This window comes from Oncorhynchus nerka, linkage group LG14, assembly GCF_034236695.1.
Source record: "Oncorhynchus nerka isolate Pitt River linkage group LG14, Oner_Uvic_2.0, whole genome shotgun sequence".
NCBI classification, from domain to species: Eukaryota; Metazoa; Chordata; class Actinopteri; order Salmoniformes; family Salmonidae; genus Oncorhynchus; species Oncorhynchus nerka.
In genome coordinates this window covers 75,834,305-75,850,705 of record NC_088409.1, presented here as the reverse complement: position 1 = coordinate 75,850,705, position 16,401 = coordinate 75,834,305, and the positions used below count along the sequence as shown (strand labels likewise).

The window sequence follows — 16,401 nt, the reverse complement described above, 5'->3', positions numbered from 1 at the left end:
GCGTAATTTCCAGTCCAAAATAATATCCCAGCATCACACATACAGAAACACACAAACTGGCACATACACATACATATCCTCATTCACACATGCACTTCCATGTACATTCATTTGTAAGAGGCCAGTTAAAAACAATGTTAACTTCGCTGAATTATTTATACAAATACAAAGATGGTTTCATTGACCTAATAGCTATAAGTAGCCCTGTAGCGCTTTCCATACACTATGATTTCTAGAAATATGAGAATGGGTGTAGGAAACTGGTTGAGCCAGGCAAGTTAAAAGCTGAAGAAAGAATGCTCCTTTAAATATTTACAAGGTGAAACACACTTTTTAGCAAGCACTGCATTAGAAGGATGTACAGCCTTTACATTAGAGGTCAATCAATGAAGGACTGCAAATCTAACTCACTCCTGATAGAAATTGCAGGCTAATGAATATTATAGGACATTGGTCTTGGTTTCTAATGTATGTGATTACTTTATCCTCACTGCTCTATATGGCAAACACACTGATTCAAACCCAGTTCTGACACTGTGGAATACTAGTCCCATGTTAGGCAGGAAGCCATGGAGGACAGCTGCACTTTTGTTTGTGGACGTCTGTGTTGTCCACAGTGCAGCCAAAGCTGGTCCTCTGTTAATTCTCCCGTATAGAGATCCTAGTTCTCAGAGATTAGAGCAAGCTGATTCTCCCAGCCGGACCCGCTGCAGCACAAGCTCCGACACAGGCACTGAAACAGACAGGCAGGCAGCGAGAAAAAGACAGAGGAGAAGGAGAGAGGGAGCTGGAAGGAGGAGCCTTACCAGGAGCTTCTACTGGTAGAGAGAGAGAGAGAGAGAGAGAGAGAGAGAGAGAGAGAGAGAGAGGCGAGTAGAGGCACTCAGAGATTGAGAATGGAACATCAGTGAGACCGAGCCAGCATAAGCGCGAGAGAACGCGAGAAAGCTCACGCTGAAAGAGTCTACACATCAACAGGAGAGAGAAGCAACACTGACCATCGGCAACTCTGAAGAGTGACATAGAGAGAAGGAGAGAGAGAAGAAAAAGAGGAAAAGAAGAAGAAGAGGAGGAAGACTGGACAGAAGAGTTAAAGCTATACCCCTGACAGCAGGGACATCATTGAGGGACTGTAGCACCCATCCAGAACTGCACAGAAGAGCACTGTTGTGTGTGTTTGTGTGTCAACTTCAATTTCACACACTCGTCCACTGTGTTTCAGAGGTTCACTCTCTTCCTCTCCAGCCATGATCCCCTGGGTCGTTGTGTTCCTGTGGATCTCTGGACATGGTAAGTCCACTGGCTCTTTTCTTCTTATCCACTGTATCTGTCTAGTACCCTTCTGTTATTATCTGTGTTAGTTCGTGACTGCATGTGAATAGGGAGCATTTTCTTTGAAGTAGTCTCTGCTGTGAGCTGTCAGAGCTGATGCAGTCAGATTTGTCTTATTTTCCCTCAATGATCTGTCACTGTGCTATATGGGGAGGAAACTGCTGGATAATAATGCAATACTTGTGTTTAGAGGTTTTAACAGTTGTAGACGGTGGTGCCCTGTCTCAGGAGTTCATCATGGCTTGTGCCCTGTCAGTCTGGTTAGACACTCCTTTTCAGATTGAATGTAGTCACCAGGCACGCTCCTCTGAGTGCTCACATCCCAGCTCGATGAAGCGTTTGCTCCCCACGACTCACATTGTTTTGAAACTATGACAATCTCTTTGCCAGAGCAATTGTTTACTTTGGGTTAGTAAAAGTAGTGGGTACAGTGGGTTAGAAATGAAGATGGATGGATGGGTTGTTTTCCCTTCTTGCCAGCAGGTGGTTGTCTTTGGAAAACAATGTAACTCTCGCTGTCAGTAACAGGTGAGAAGTCTGGGATCGTCACTATGTGATGTCTGGGTGAGATGTGGCTGGACTGAGACCAGACGGGAGTGTGTTAGCTCGTCTGTGGTCACGCAGAGTAGGGAGAGTGTGTGTGCAGTGTGTTAGCTCCTCCGTGGCCATGGTAACTGACCCACAATGGGAGCAGGAGCTAATCCCAGAGGGTGTCAGGGTCAGCGGAGCTGTCACAGCTTCTTTTCAAAGTTTGACCCCTCACACTGGGTTGGCATCTAAGCAGGGTTCTGTCCCTCAGGTCTCTCAGTGTGTGTGTGCGCGCGCGCGTGTGTGTGTGTGTGTGTGCACAGAGAGAGGCATAACCTTATGTTCAAAATCAACAGGGGATTGAACCAAATTACTATCCTCAAGCTTTTCCCCTTTCCCCCTTTAAACTAAGAAGCTGATAATTGCCAAACTAAATTCAGCAAAAAAAGAAACGTCCTCTCACTGTCAACTGCATTTATTTTCAGCAAACTTAACATATAACAACAAGTCCCAGACGTGCTCAATGGAATAGAGTTCCGGGCTCTTCGCTGGCCATGGCAGAACACTGACATTAATGTCTTGCAGGAAATCACGCACAGAACGAGCAGTATGGCTGGTGGCATTGTCATGCTGGAGGGTCATGTCAGGATGAGCCTGCAGGAAGGGTACCACATGAGGGAGGAGGATGTCTTCCCTGTAACGCACAGCGTTGAGATTGCCTGCAATGACAACAAGCTCAGTCCGAGGATGCTGTGACATACCACCCCAGACCATGGCAGACCCCCCACCTCCACATCGATCCCGCTCCAGAGTACAGGCCTCGGTGTAACGCTCATTCCTTCGACGATAAGCACAAATCCGACCATCACCCCTGGTGAGACAAAACCACGACTAGTCAGTAAAGAGCCATTTTTGCCAGTCCTGTGTGGTCCAGCGACAGTGGGTTTGTGCCCATAGGCGACGTTGTTGGTGTTTGGTGAGGACCTTCCTTACAACAGGCCAACAAGCTCTCAGTCCAGCCTCTCTCAGCCTATTGCGGACCCTCTGAGCACTGAGGGAGAGATTGTGCATTCCTGGTGTAACTCAGGCAGTTGTTGTTGCCATCCTGTATCTGTCCCACAGGTGTGATGTCCGGATGTACCGATCCTGTGCACGTGTTGTTACATGTGGTCTGCCACTGCAACGATGATCAGATGTCTGTCCTGTCTCAATGTAGTGCTTAGGTGTCTCACAGTACGGACATTGCAATTTATTGCCCTGGCCTCATCTGCAGTCCTCATGCCTCTTTGCAACATGCCTAAGGCACATTCACGCAGATGAGCAGGGACACTGGGCATCTTTCCTTTGGTGTTTTTCAGCGTCAGTAGAAATGCCTCTTCAGTGACTTAAGTTTTCATAACTGTGACCTTAATTGCCTACCGTCTGTAAGCTGTTAGTGTCTTAACAACCGTTCCACAGGTGCATGTTCATTCATTGCTTATGGTTCATTGAATGGGAAACAGCATGGGAAACAGGGTTTAAACCCTTTACAATGAAGATCTGTGAAGTTATTTGGATTTTTAATAATTATCTTTGAAGGACAGGGTCCTGAAAAAGGGACGTTTCTTTTTTTGCTGAGTTTACCTGATGATGATAGCCTACCTGCTGAAATACCATATACAGCAATTGAACATTCTAATATCATCGCTGCATAGATCTCGATACATCTACTCTGTGTGCACAGTTATTTTACCAGCATCATCATTTGCCCCTTCATTATAGGTGATATTTTTAGTTTTGGGAAAAACAACTAAAAACCAACCAGCATATATCTCAGGTAATGCAGACCGGTGCGAGATTGCTCTACAATTCAGCTGAGTTTGTTATTACCATAATATAAAATAATATAAGCCCTGGCAGGTAAACAGGAGATAACAACCTATCTGCTTGCCTTTTACCACTTATTTTACCAGCAACTTTACCCCTATAGCTAATTCTAGTTTTACAAATGTATTACTCTGTTTATGTTGCCATCTACTTTCAGCCGATATCTTTCAGAGAGAGAGAGTGAGAGAGAGAGAGAGAGAGAGAGGTCCTGAGTTGTGCTGATCTCAATCCTGCCAGTACTGTATGGAGGGTTCCCTGGCACTCACCTGATCCACTACTGACTGATGACACGGTGTGAGACAGGAGGATCCTGATAGAATGTCCCCAAGAAGGCAGTCACCGCAGGCAAAACCTGTCCCGAGACCTCGTCTATCTCTCTCATTGTCTCTCTCATTCTCTCTCTTTCTCTCTCTTTCCCTCTATCCATGTCTCGCATAAGGGTTACAGTGTGATTGAACACCATCTCTGCTTTCAGGGAAATGGTGCTGGAATTTGAGTACAGAAAGTCCCTGTGGAGGGAGCCAGTTTAAGAATAGAGTCTTGTACTGGCTGTGCCTGTCCCTGTGGCAGACTGGAACCAAAAAACCACACAGAGGTATATGGAGTGACTCTCTCTCTCAAACTAGACCCAGATCCCTGGCCTCCTTATTAAAATCATAAGCAAACTGTCCAGTAGTTGCTTGGATGGTACTTATAGGCAACACGTCTAATCATTCTACTGGCCTCGGGTTTGCACACTGGGGGCAGTGCAGAACATCAATGGACACCATTCCTCTCTCTTTCTCTCTCCTTCTCCCTCTCCATCTTTTGGCTTCCTTCCTCTTTTCCAGCTCACAGGCACACTCCTAGACCTCCTAGTGCTATGTCACCACCCTGCCATGACACTAAGCTGTTTCTTAACCCTGGAAAGAAGGTCTTAGCACCCCACAAGCCTCGATTTAATTTACTGCTGTCTATTAACTGTCTGCCTATTCTGAACCTAAACCCGCTTTTCACGGAACACAAGCTTTGATACCAAATTCCTAATAGCTTCATAATTAAATGTCAACACAATGTCATGTTTGGTTTTTGGGATTTTGGAGTAAATCTCCTTGCTTCTTTGAAAGAGTAAAAACCCTCCATCACATTTCAAAATACCAATCATCCCCAAATGACATTGGTCAATGTTTTCTCCATTTTATTGCATCATTCTGCATTCTAAATAGTTATTTGCAAGCAATGCATGTGTTAAACCCGTTGTAAATGTATGGATTATGACACATAATAATCAAATTGTAATTAATAGATTTTGCCATTTCAACCACAAGCTAAAACAAATTAATTTACTTTTTTTTTCATATACTGTCAAACACTCTCCTTTAGTCATCATACAGACTTTCTCACACAGCTTCTGCTGTGGTCTATCATCCTGTTTCTGTTGTCAACATGATGGCTAATGAGATAGAGGAAGGGCACATAATGTGTCTTCTATCTTAACTCTTCACCCCTCAATGATGACACATGCTGTAAGGAAGTAACTCTAGCAGGGCCACGTCTCCACGGAAGACTGATATTGATGTCCTCCATTGGGATGTGACGTTGTGAGCCAACCTTTGTTTCCTTGTTTGTGCTTTGTGTATCATCAAGGCTAGCGATATAAGTCACCTCAGACGCCCCATGACCCCTGCTGATTTTTCTGTCATAATAGATTAAGCCTAATCCAATCCAGGCTGACGTTTCCCAATGGATATTTCTTGTAGTAAACATATGAATAAATAATCAGGAACTGTGTCTAGAAAGCTTTGGCTCTCAGTCCCAGTGGTAAGCAATGGATAGGCCTTCAAAAGGGGTCATTCTACAGAAAGTTATTTACAATAATATTAGATAAGGTTACAGGTTTATGTTGAGTGAATAGACATTGTTTAGTATGTTTTTGCCTTCAGAGTAGCTGGCATTGTTTTTGATGATTGATAATAGGTTATGGCTTTTGTTACAATTCGATTAGAGTAATTAGATCATTGAGTTACCGTGTAATTAAAGCTATTGCATTTTAATCAGCTGTTGTCTTTGTAATTCATTGTTATGCATCGTGTATCTTGATGCTTGCATCATGGGCCTTTAGCAGATGCCAAACAAGCATAAGTAAGAGATCATTTCAAAGACATGCAATGTTCTCTATTCTCTTCATATTTTATCTGTCTGCTTAATCCGATTAAATGGATGGAATCTCTTCAAGTCGGATTCCGGTCAGGGAGAAAAGGAAAATCATTAGTTTGGAAACTATTCTTGCAAATCAGGCAATGATCCTCTTAAGCAGTCAACAAAAATAAAACTGTGTTTACTGGAGTTCATTACAATTCTCCAATGGCATCACTGTTCCCAAGTATACTCCAAAGACCCCCTCCGTACCATTCGGTATTACATACTCCAATATCCCTCCAACCCCCAGCCACGCCTTCTCTCACTCGCTGAGACTTTTCGCTTGGATCTTGGATCTCACTCATCTTGGATCTCATTCCGAGGGGATGAATTTATCCAGATTGGAGCACTCTCGGCAAAAGGGCATTATCCCGGATTACATGTCTGCTGGGCGAAATGTTAAGTAATTCAACCAGATGCTGTTGTGTTCATGAGGTCACCTGTGGAGTGAGGGTTAGCACCCACCTGCACTCCTCAGTCCCACCCTTTCCCTATTCCCCCTCTTTCTTTGAATACGTGGGCAGCACCATACGTGGCCTGTCTGTCTCTCATAAGGAGTGTCAGGATATGGGGAGATAGCAGAAGGGGGAAGACGGGCACACTGGGAGGCAGCTGCCTTCTCTGAGCACAGTCGGGAATTTTTGACAGATTAAAGAGGGGATTAATGGTTTCTAAATTGCAGCCTAATGCACAGGAAACAACAGGCAATGTTATTCTGTCTCAGTGGGAGCCGAGCGCAGTGGCTTGGCAAGGGAGATCAACAGTGCCGGGGTAAGGCGGGTCGTATACCGCGCTTCTGTTCCGGCAGCGTCAGCATGGCACAGCTGGTCAAAACCCTGTGCCTACCTCCTTGTTCCTGTGCAGGGGGTAGCTGGGCAGAGAAAAAGTTGGGAAGGGGGTAGTAGAGTGGAAGCAATGAGTGTAGCTTGCTCATCAGTTGTTAACTCAATTTCCTCCTCTTTAGTAAAGAGATAATTTTTTCAGTTATATAGTTTAGGGTGTTGTATCGAAAATATATGCAGATATGATCAGTGTGAGGCTATACACTGCATGTTTGGAAACAGAGCATTGTTTCTCTTGATTTCTAAATGGCACGTAACAGTTCCATTAGTGCCAAAATAGAGGAGCAAATTACGTTAGCAATTCAATTCACTTTGGAGAGTTTAATAATGATGATTCTAATGTGTTATGGTTGTCTATTATGTTCTTGAGAGCTCCTGACTTTGCCTCAAAATAACAATCCACATGTGTTTTCCCATCTCTGGCTCTTTTTGCTGCCCATTGCTCTTGCAGAGTGGAAAAAGCGTTGCTCCCGGCATTGATATTGTTATCAGTGCAAATCTGGAGTTATTACCTTGGGTAAATCGCATGCCATCCTCTTCGCTGCCTACTGCTGCCGATATAATGTTGTGTATCCTGGAAGCGGCTGAAGCATTTGTGAGTAAACCACCAAGTAAATGCATTGACAGGATTGTTACAGGCCGTGTTGGAGGGAGGATGGAAGATGCATTTGGTGTTTTGGCACAGGAGGCACTTGAGGAATTGGGTTTCTGATCTGATAACAGCTTCAAAGTGTTTTGCAGGAAGTTTCTGGGACAGACCAATATTACACCTGGATGAACTCGGCTGTCTCTACCTCCCTCACTCCCTCCTTCCATTTCTCTCTCTCTGTTCTCCCTCTCTCATGCCAATGTTTCTTACCAGAGATGGAAATAGTTTTAAATTGGCCGATGCCAGCTAGCTGTGTGTGCTTGTTCTGTGCATATCAAAATGAATGTGTGTGTATGTGTGTCAGAGTTGCGGGGGGTACTGCTGTGCAACGCCAATTATGTCAGCAGGCCTTGTGCGGCAATATATACTGAACAAAAATATAAACACAACATGTAAAGTGCCGGTCCCATGTTTTATGAGCTGAAATAAGAGATCCCAGGCATTTTCCATACACACAAAAAGCTTACTTTTCTCATATTTGTGCACACATTTGTTTACATCCCTGTTAGTGAGCATGTTTCCTTTGCCAAGATAATCCATCCACCTGACAGTTATGGCATATCAAGAAGCTGATTAAACTGCATGATTTCACAGGTGCACCTTGCGCGGGGGACTATAATAGGCCACTCTAAAATGTGCATTTTTGTCACACAACACAATGCCACAGATGTCTCAAGTTTTGACGGCGCTTGCAATTGGCATGCTGACTGCTGGAATGTCCACCAGAGCTGTTAGTGTAACCGATGTGAAATGGTTAACTAGTTAGCAGGGTGCATGCAAATAGCGTTTCAATCGGTGATGTCACTCGCTCTGAGACCTTGAAGTAGTTTCCCCTTGGCTTTGTGAAGCGATGGGTAACAATCCTTCGATGGTGGCTGTTGCCGATGTGTGCAGAGCGACCCTGGTTCGAGCCCAGGTAGGGGTGAGGAGAGGGACGGAAGCTATACTGTTACATTGATGCTGTTAACCCGGATCACTGGTTGCTGCAGAGAAGGAGGAGGTCAAAAGGGGGGTGAGTGTAACCGATGTGAAATGGCTAGCTTGTTAGTAGGGTGCGTGCTAATAGCGTTTCAATCAGTGATGTAACTCGCTCTGAGACCTTGAAGCAGTTGTTCCCCTTGCCGTGGCTTTTGTGGAGCGATGGGCAACGATGCTTCGTGGGAGGTAGCTTTGATGTGTTCAGAGGGTCCCTAGTTCGAGCCCAGGTAGGGGCGAGGAGAGGGACGGAATCTATACCATTACATTGGCATACAATTTAATGTTAATTTCTCAACCATAAGCCACTTCAAACGTCGTTTTAGAGAACTTGACAATACGTCCAACCGCAGACCACGTGTAACCACGCCAGCCCAGAACCTCCACATCCCACTTCTTCACCTGCAACATCGATAGCATCCTGACTGGCTGCATCACTGCCTGGCACGGCAATTGTTCGGCCTCTGACCGCAAGGCACTACAGAGGGTAGTGCATACGGCCCAGTACATCACTGGGGCTAAGCTGCCTGCCATTCAGGACCTCTACACCAGGCGGTGTCAGAGGAAGGCCCTAAGAATTGTCAAAGACCCCAGCCTCCCCAGTCATAGACTGTTCTCTCTACTACCGCATGGCAAGGGGTAAGACTCCTTAACAGGTAATCAAATGGCTACCCAGACAATTTGCATTGTGTGCCCCCCCAACCCCTCTTTGTACACTGCTGCTATGCTCTGTTTATCATATACAGTATGCATAGTCACTTTAACTATATATGCATAGTCACTTTAACTAATTGTTGCATGTTGCGTTTCTGGTTTTGTTCAGTATACATGCAAATTAGCCTTTTGTATGTGTATTTGTATTTACTCTGGATCCCCATTTAAAAAATATATATATATATTTTACCTTTATTTAACTAGGCAAGTCAGTTAAGAACAAATTCTTACTTTCAATGACGGCCTGGAAACAGTGGGTTAACTGACTTGTTCAGGGACAGAACGACAGATTTTTACCTTATCAGCTCAGGGATTCGATCTTGCAACCTTTTGGTTACTAGTGCAACGCGCTAGCCACTAGTTTACCTACCGCCCCAGGCTTTCCTGGATCCCCAGTAGCTGCTGTCAAGGCACATTAAACTTCTTAGGGCTGCAATCCCGTTATCGGGATCGAGAAACGCAACATGCAACAATTTCACAGATTTGACTGATTTATAGTTCATATAAGGAAATCAATCAATTGAAATAAATTCATTAGGCCCCTATCTATGGATTTCACTTGACTGGGCAGGGGCGCAGCCATAGGCTCACCCACTTGGGAGCCAGGTCCACCCACTGGGGAGCCAGTTTTTCCTCACAAAGGGCTTCATTAAAGACAGAAATAATCCTCCGTTTCATTAGATGTCCAGTTGGTTGGTCTGAGACGATCCCAAATAAAATCAAAGTTTATTTGTCACGTGCGCCGAATACAATAGGTGTAGAAAGACAGAAATAATCCTCCGTTTCATCAGATGTCCCAAATCCCAAATCAAATCAAAGTTTATTTGTCACGTGCGCCGAATACAATAGGTGTAGAAAGACAGAAATAATCCTCCGTTTCATCAGATGTCCAGTTGGTTGGTCTGAGACGATCCCAAATCAAATCAAAGTTTATTTGTCACGTGCGCCGAATACAACAGGTGTAGACCTTACAGTGAAATGCTTACTTACAGGCTCTAACCAATAGTGCAAAACATGTATTAGGTGAACAATAGGTAAGTAAAGAAATAAAACAACAGTAAAAAGACAGGCTATATATGACAAACAGCCAGGGAAGTGCAGGGCACCAAATTCAAAACAACAGAAATCTCATAATTAAAATTCCTCAAACATACATGTATCTTATACCGTTTTAAAGGTAATCTTGTTGTTAAACCCACCACAGTGTCCGATTTCAAATATACTTTACAGAGATAGCACCACAAACGATTAGGTTAGGTCACCACCAACTCACAGAAAAAGTCAGCAATTTTTCCAGCCAAAGAGAGAGTCACAAAAAGCACAAATAGAGATAAAATGAATCACTAACCTTTGGCGATCTTCATCAGATCACACTCATAGGACTTCATGTTACACAATACATGTATGTTTTGTTTGATAAAGTTCATATTTATATAAAAAAATCTCAGTATACATTGGTGTGTTACGTTCACTAGTTCCAAAAACATTCGGTGATATTGCAGAAAGCCACATCATTTTACAGAAATAATCATTATAATGTCGTTAAATACAATTCTTAGACATGGAAATATAGATATACCTCTCCTTAACTTGTTATGGTATAGGGGACGCTTGCGTCCCACTTGGCCAAAAGCCAGGTAAAATGCAGCGCAGGCAAATTCAAATAAATTATATAAAAATCAAACTTTCATTAAATCACACATGTAAGATACTAAATTAAAGCTACACTCGTTGTGAATCCAGCCAACATGTCCGATTTTAAAAAGTATTTTCGGCGAAAGCATAAGAAGCTATTATCTGATGATAGCACAACAGTAAACAAAGAGGGTAGCATATTTCAACCCTGCAGGCGCTACACAAAACACAGAAATAAAATATAAAACATGCCTTACCTTTGACGAGCTTCTTTTGTTGGCACTCAAATATGTCCCATAAACATCACAATTGGTCCTTTTGTTCGATTAATTCCGTCCATATATATCCAAAATGTCCATTTATTTGGCACATTTGATCCAGAAAAAAACAGCTTCCAAATTGCGCAACGTCACTACAAAATATTTCAAAAGTTGCCTGTAAACTTTGCCAAAACATTTCAAACTACTTTTGTAATACAACTTTAGGTATTTTTAAACGTTAATAATCGATCAAATTGAAGACGGGTCTATCTGTGTTCAATACAGGAAGACAACAAACCAAGCTACTTTTCAAGTCTTGCGCAACTCTCAGTGTTACGCAGTTCCCAGATGGCCGTACTGCTTCATTGCACAAATGAATAACCTCAACCAAATTCCAAAGACTGGTGACATCCAGTGGAAGCGGTAGGAACTGAAAAAAAGTTCCTAAGAAATACTGTTTCTCAATGAGATTGCACTGAACAGACAGAGACCTCAAACAATTTAATTTGAACGGTTAGTCCTCGGGATTTTGCCTGCTACGTAAATTCTGTTAAACTCACAGACATGATTCAAACAGTTTTAGAAACTTCAGAGTGTTTTCTATCCAAATCTACTAATAATATGCATATCTTATATTCTTGGCATAAGTAGCAGGAAGTTGAAATTGTGCACGCTATTTATCCAAAAGTGAAAATGCTGCACTCTATACCTTAAGAAGTTAATTCAACCGCTGTGTCAGATTTTAAAAAACTTTACAGAAAGAGCAAACCATGCAATAATCTGAGACGGCGCTCAGAAAATAAATAAAATTATCCGCCATGTTGGAGTCAACAGAAATCAGAAATCACATTATAAATATTCCCTTACCTTTGACGATCTTCATCAGAATGCACTCCCAGGAATCCTAGTTCCACAATAAATGCTTGATTTGTTCGATAATGTCCATTATTTATGTCCAAGTAGCTACTTTTGTTAGCGCGTTTAGTACACAAATCCAAACGCTCATGCAGGTCCATCCGAACGTTGAAAGAAAACTTCAAGAAGTTATATTACAGGTCGAAGAAACTAGGCTTGGGGGTAGAAGCTAGAAGCTGTTTAGAAGCCTCTTGGACCTAGAATTGGTTCTCCGGTACTGCTTGCCATGTGGTAGCAGAGAGAACAGTCTATGACTAGGGTGGCTGGAGTCTTTGACCATTTTTAGGGCCTTCCTCTGACACCGCCTGGTTTAGAGGTCCTGGATGGCAGGAAGCTTGGCCCAGGTGATGTAGTAGGCCGTTCGCACTACCCTCTATAGTGCCTTGCGGTCGGAGGCCGAGCAGTTTCCATACCAAATCAAATCAAATCAAATGTATTTATATAGCCCTTCATACATCAGCTGATATCTCAAAAGTGCTGTACAGAAACCCAGCCTAAAACCCCAAACAGCAAGCAATGCAGGTGTAGAAGCACGGTGGGTCAGAAAAACTCCCTAGAAAGGCCAAATCCTAGGAAGAAACCTAGAGAGGAACCAGGCTATGAGGGGTGGCCAGTCCTCTTCTGGCTGTGCCGGGTGGAGATTATAACAGAACATGGCCAAGATGTTCAAATATGACCAGCATGGTCAAATAATAATAATCACAGTAGTTGTCGAGGGTGCAGCAAGTCAGCACCTCAGGAGTAAATGTCAGTTGGCTTTTCATAGCCGATCATTAAGACCAGGCAGTGATGCAACCAGTCAGAATGCTCTCGATGGAGCAGCTATAGAATCTTTTGAGGACCTATGCCAAATCTTTTCAGTCTCCTGAGGGGGAATTGGTTTTGTCATGCCTGCTTCATGACTGGCATGTTGTGCTTGGACCATGTTCGTTTGTTGTTGATGTGGACACCAAGGAACTTGAAGCTCTCACCCTGCTCCACTGCAGCCCCATCGATGAGATGGAGCTCTTAGTTGGTGCTTAGACAGAAAAATCCCATTGGCCCATAGACATGCCTCTAATGTTAGGCCTGTCTCTGTGTCATTATGGAGTTGTTTACCATCCCACTCCCTCCTGCCTCGTTCTTATATCCTCATCAGTCCTCTCCCTGAGGTACCAAAGAGCAATCTGCCAACACTGATACCTCAATTTCACAGTCTGTCCTTCGGAGGGCGCTACTGAGCAGACCACTGCTGCTTGAGTTGTAGCCTCAACTCAGGCAGAATGTTGGATTGGTTGGGGGCTGATCATCTGAAGTATATATCCAAGTTTGTATCCATCTCAACCTAAACATAAATATTCTCAAGGTCCCATATTGATTGAGAGTCTCTCTGATGTGTCTGATACATAGCAGATTGTATTCACTGAGTCCTCTCCACATGGAACAAACAGGTTTATTTTTACATGCAGCAATAACTGGTTTTCAGACTCAGGATCAGCTGTAAGTAATCCACAGATATCATGTCTCAGTGTAGGGCCTCAGCCCCACCCTCTCTCTACTTTATATGATTTGTCTCTCATAATCTTCCTCTGACTCCTTAGTTTATCGTCATGCCAATTCAAATGGGTTTCAGAAATAAGTAAGTGTAAACATTGTCAATGAAACATTGTAAAAGTGTAAACTTTGTAAATGAAACTGTAATTAATTTGAGTTCATCTCTTATTTTTATTTAATGATTTGGGGCTTCACGGGCACTTTTCACACCACTCTCTTTTCTTTTAGAGCTGAAGTTCAAGTGCAAATTAATATTGAGGAGATCTTTTTTTTATTTAATAAGGTCCAGGCGATGAAAAATACTAATGCACGATCGGGCGGTTACATTTCTTGCTATCCTTTCAAATCTGTTGGCAGGGGTTTCAATCTGGCAGGCCTCCCTGGTGAATTGACAGTGGTCATTGCTCAATCCCTGGGGGACATCAGTGCAAATCACAGAGGCACACACTGGAGTCATCGCAGTTTGCCACTCTCCCTTGGCCAGCACCCAATGCTAAATTGCAGCGCTTTCTCTGGCCAACAATACCGGGCCAGGAGACTCCCCTTAAACCTGATTTAATCATAATGCATCAAAACTGCCCTGGCTCTTACACTGAGAGAGATCAAACAGACAGTGAAGGAAGAAGACCTGAGCGTCAGTAGGTAGAAGGGTCGTCCATTATTTCCTGTGTAAGGGGAAGTGGAGGGACACAGAGGATTCTCCGGCAGTCCAATGATAAACAGACTCCATGTCAGAGATTAGATTAGAGGAATAGAGATCCTTAAAAGCAGAGTGCAGTTTATTGTAGCCTTATCTAAAGTGATAACATTACCACAGAGTCATGCAATGATGGATGAGTGGATGGTACCCCTTATACATATAACAATGGGCCAGATAGATTGGCGTACAGGCAACAACTGTATGGCCAACACTTATTCTTCTGAAAAAAACAGGAAGCGCTAGCTTTCCAACAGCAGGGAATAGCTCTTCTGAAATGGACCATCAATTGCAAGACCTTTGGTTGGCCTGTGGTGTGATCATCAGAACAGGTGTTGCCTTCGCTCAGAAGGGCACAGCTAGAACCCTGGTATGTTGCTGCAATTTGAGGGCTATTTTAGCTTCGATATGTCCAAGTCATTTTAAAAGTCATATAATGGAGAAGTTTTTCTCAGATGTGTGTGAGGTGGAAGTACATATTTGTACTATAGTTTGACAAAGCAGTGTGCCTGAGAGGATCACTCTCAGGGAGGGTGTACAGCACTGTTGATGCTCACAGAAAGCTGCTAGGTAAAAAAATATATAAAAAAATAACAAGAATAACAAGAAAGAGGCATCTTAGGTTTCCCGGTAAGCAGCAAAGTAACGTTTGGAGGTATTTAGGTAAGTCAACTGGGGATTTCTCTCCCTTCTGAAGTCTATGTTATCTAACTGTTGTCTGATTAAGAACATCAGAATACAATACCTCCCAAGGTAAACAACGCTATCTCCTGCTTGGAAGAGGGAGCGAAAAAACTCAAAGGGAAGGGGGGGATTGTTGTCACAAGTTAAACCTATCTGAAGCTTGCAGTCCTAATCCCGGCTAGGGATGTGCATGTGTGTTTTTGTGTGACTGAGCGCAAATGAGATTATTCTCCTCTTTCATTGGATTCTAATTGTATTAAAACACATTGTTTGTGTATCTGACTCATAGCAGCTTGACTTTTGAGGTTTAAAAGGCCTCTCACATTGGGTTTCTGTGATGTTGGACACAATTTTGCTTATAGTTGAGGAGCACGAAAAGAACAACCCCACTGGGCAAAAACTGGTTGAATCAACATTTTTTCCATGTAATTTCAACAACAACAAAAAATCTATGTGATGACGTTGAATCAACTTGGAAAACTGATTGGACTTGAAAAAAGTCATCAAGGGAATTTTATATTTCTTTCACCCAACTTTTAAGATAAACCCAAAGAGATGGTGAAATGATTTGTAGATTTCACATTGAATTCAAGCTAATTCACCACACATCCAAATGTAAATCAAAACTAGATGTTGAACTGATGTCTTTGCCCAGTGGAATGGGTTTTGAAATACCCTTGTATGACTTTTGAATAGTGGTGCAGGATGGTGCATGCCACCAGGTCAATGCTGTGTGACAATAGTACTGCAGGACATAAAAAATGCAAAATGCATCTAAAGTTCATCATGGCAGTGCACTGTGGGATGTTCAGAGGTGTCACCAATCCCCACTCACCTCCTCCGAATGTCCTTAAACTTCTCCAAGTCTTTGTATTCACGGGGACCAGATTGAATTATTAACAGCCTTTCATTAAAAGGCACTTTGCCGGGCTCCAGCCGGAGAAACTCGGGCTAGTTTGACGGACTCATTTGGATTAAGGGAGACACGGTGCTGTGGAGGAGATTTGCGGCGGGAAAAGTTGGATGTCCAGCAGTCCAGAGAGTCTCTTCCAGATGGGCCTGTTCCACACAGAGTGGGGAGTTAATGGCTTGGAGTCTGCCGTCACTCCTCCTGTGCTGCTGCTCTCTAACTGCCAAATATCATCTTGTCCCCCTCTTTTCTCTTCTCCAATGGAAGTCTATTGCCTAGGATCGTTTCAATTCCAAATCCTTTCTGTTATTTGAATGGAACCGTAGGTATTCATAGCGTGCTTATTCATACAGAATTCCCTACTGAAAACATACTTTGTTTGCGTGAGCCAAAGTACCAGAACAACCCTAATGAGGAGTGCCTGTGTAAGCCCTGGCATCGGTGTGGTATGTTATGTAGTTGTTCTCCCAAAAGCAGAGATCATTTCTTCTTCTCTGCTGTGCATCTCTTGATCACCTCCATATTGGGAGAAAAATGTGGAATGAACAACCCAAAAACACAAGTGACTTTCAGTGCCTCTTTGAAGGCTGCCAAACAAATGTATTGCATGTTAAAACCAGCAGATGTCTGATACAGAAAGAGAATATCACAGACAAAGATCAGTATCCAGGGGTAGAAGATCA

The 16,401-nt window shown here is 43.2% G+C and overlaps 1 protein-coding gene across 1 annotated transcript in view; it reads left to right on the top strand.

Annotated features, from left to right (window-relative positions):
* Positions 1-876: 876 nt before the first annotated feature.
* The window catches only part of kirrel3b (kirre like nephrin family adhesion molecule 3b), a 212,673-nt gene continuing 197,148 nt past the window's right edge, over positions 877-16,401 (top strand). The window contains exon 1 of the mRNA XM_029681287.2: positions 877-1,290. Coding sequence (XP_029537147.2) covers positions 1,248-1,290 — 43 coding nt within the window. The 5' untranslated portion in view covers positions 877-1,247. The remainder of the gene's footprint in view (positions 1,291-16,401) is intronic.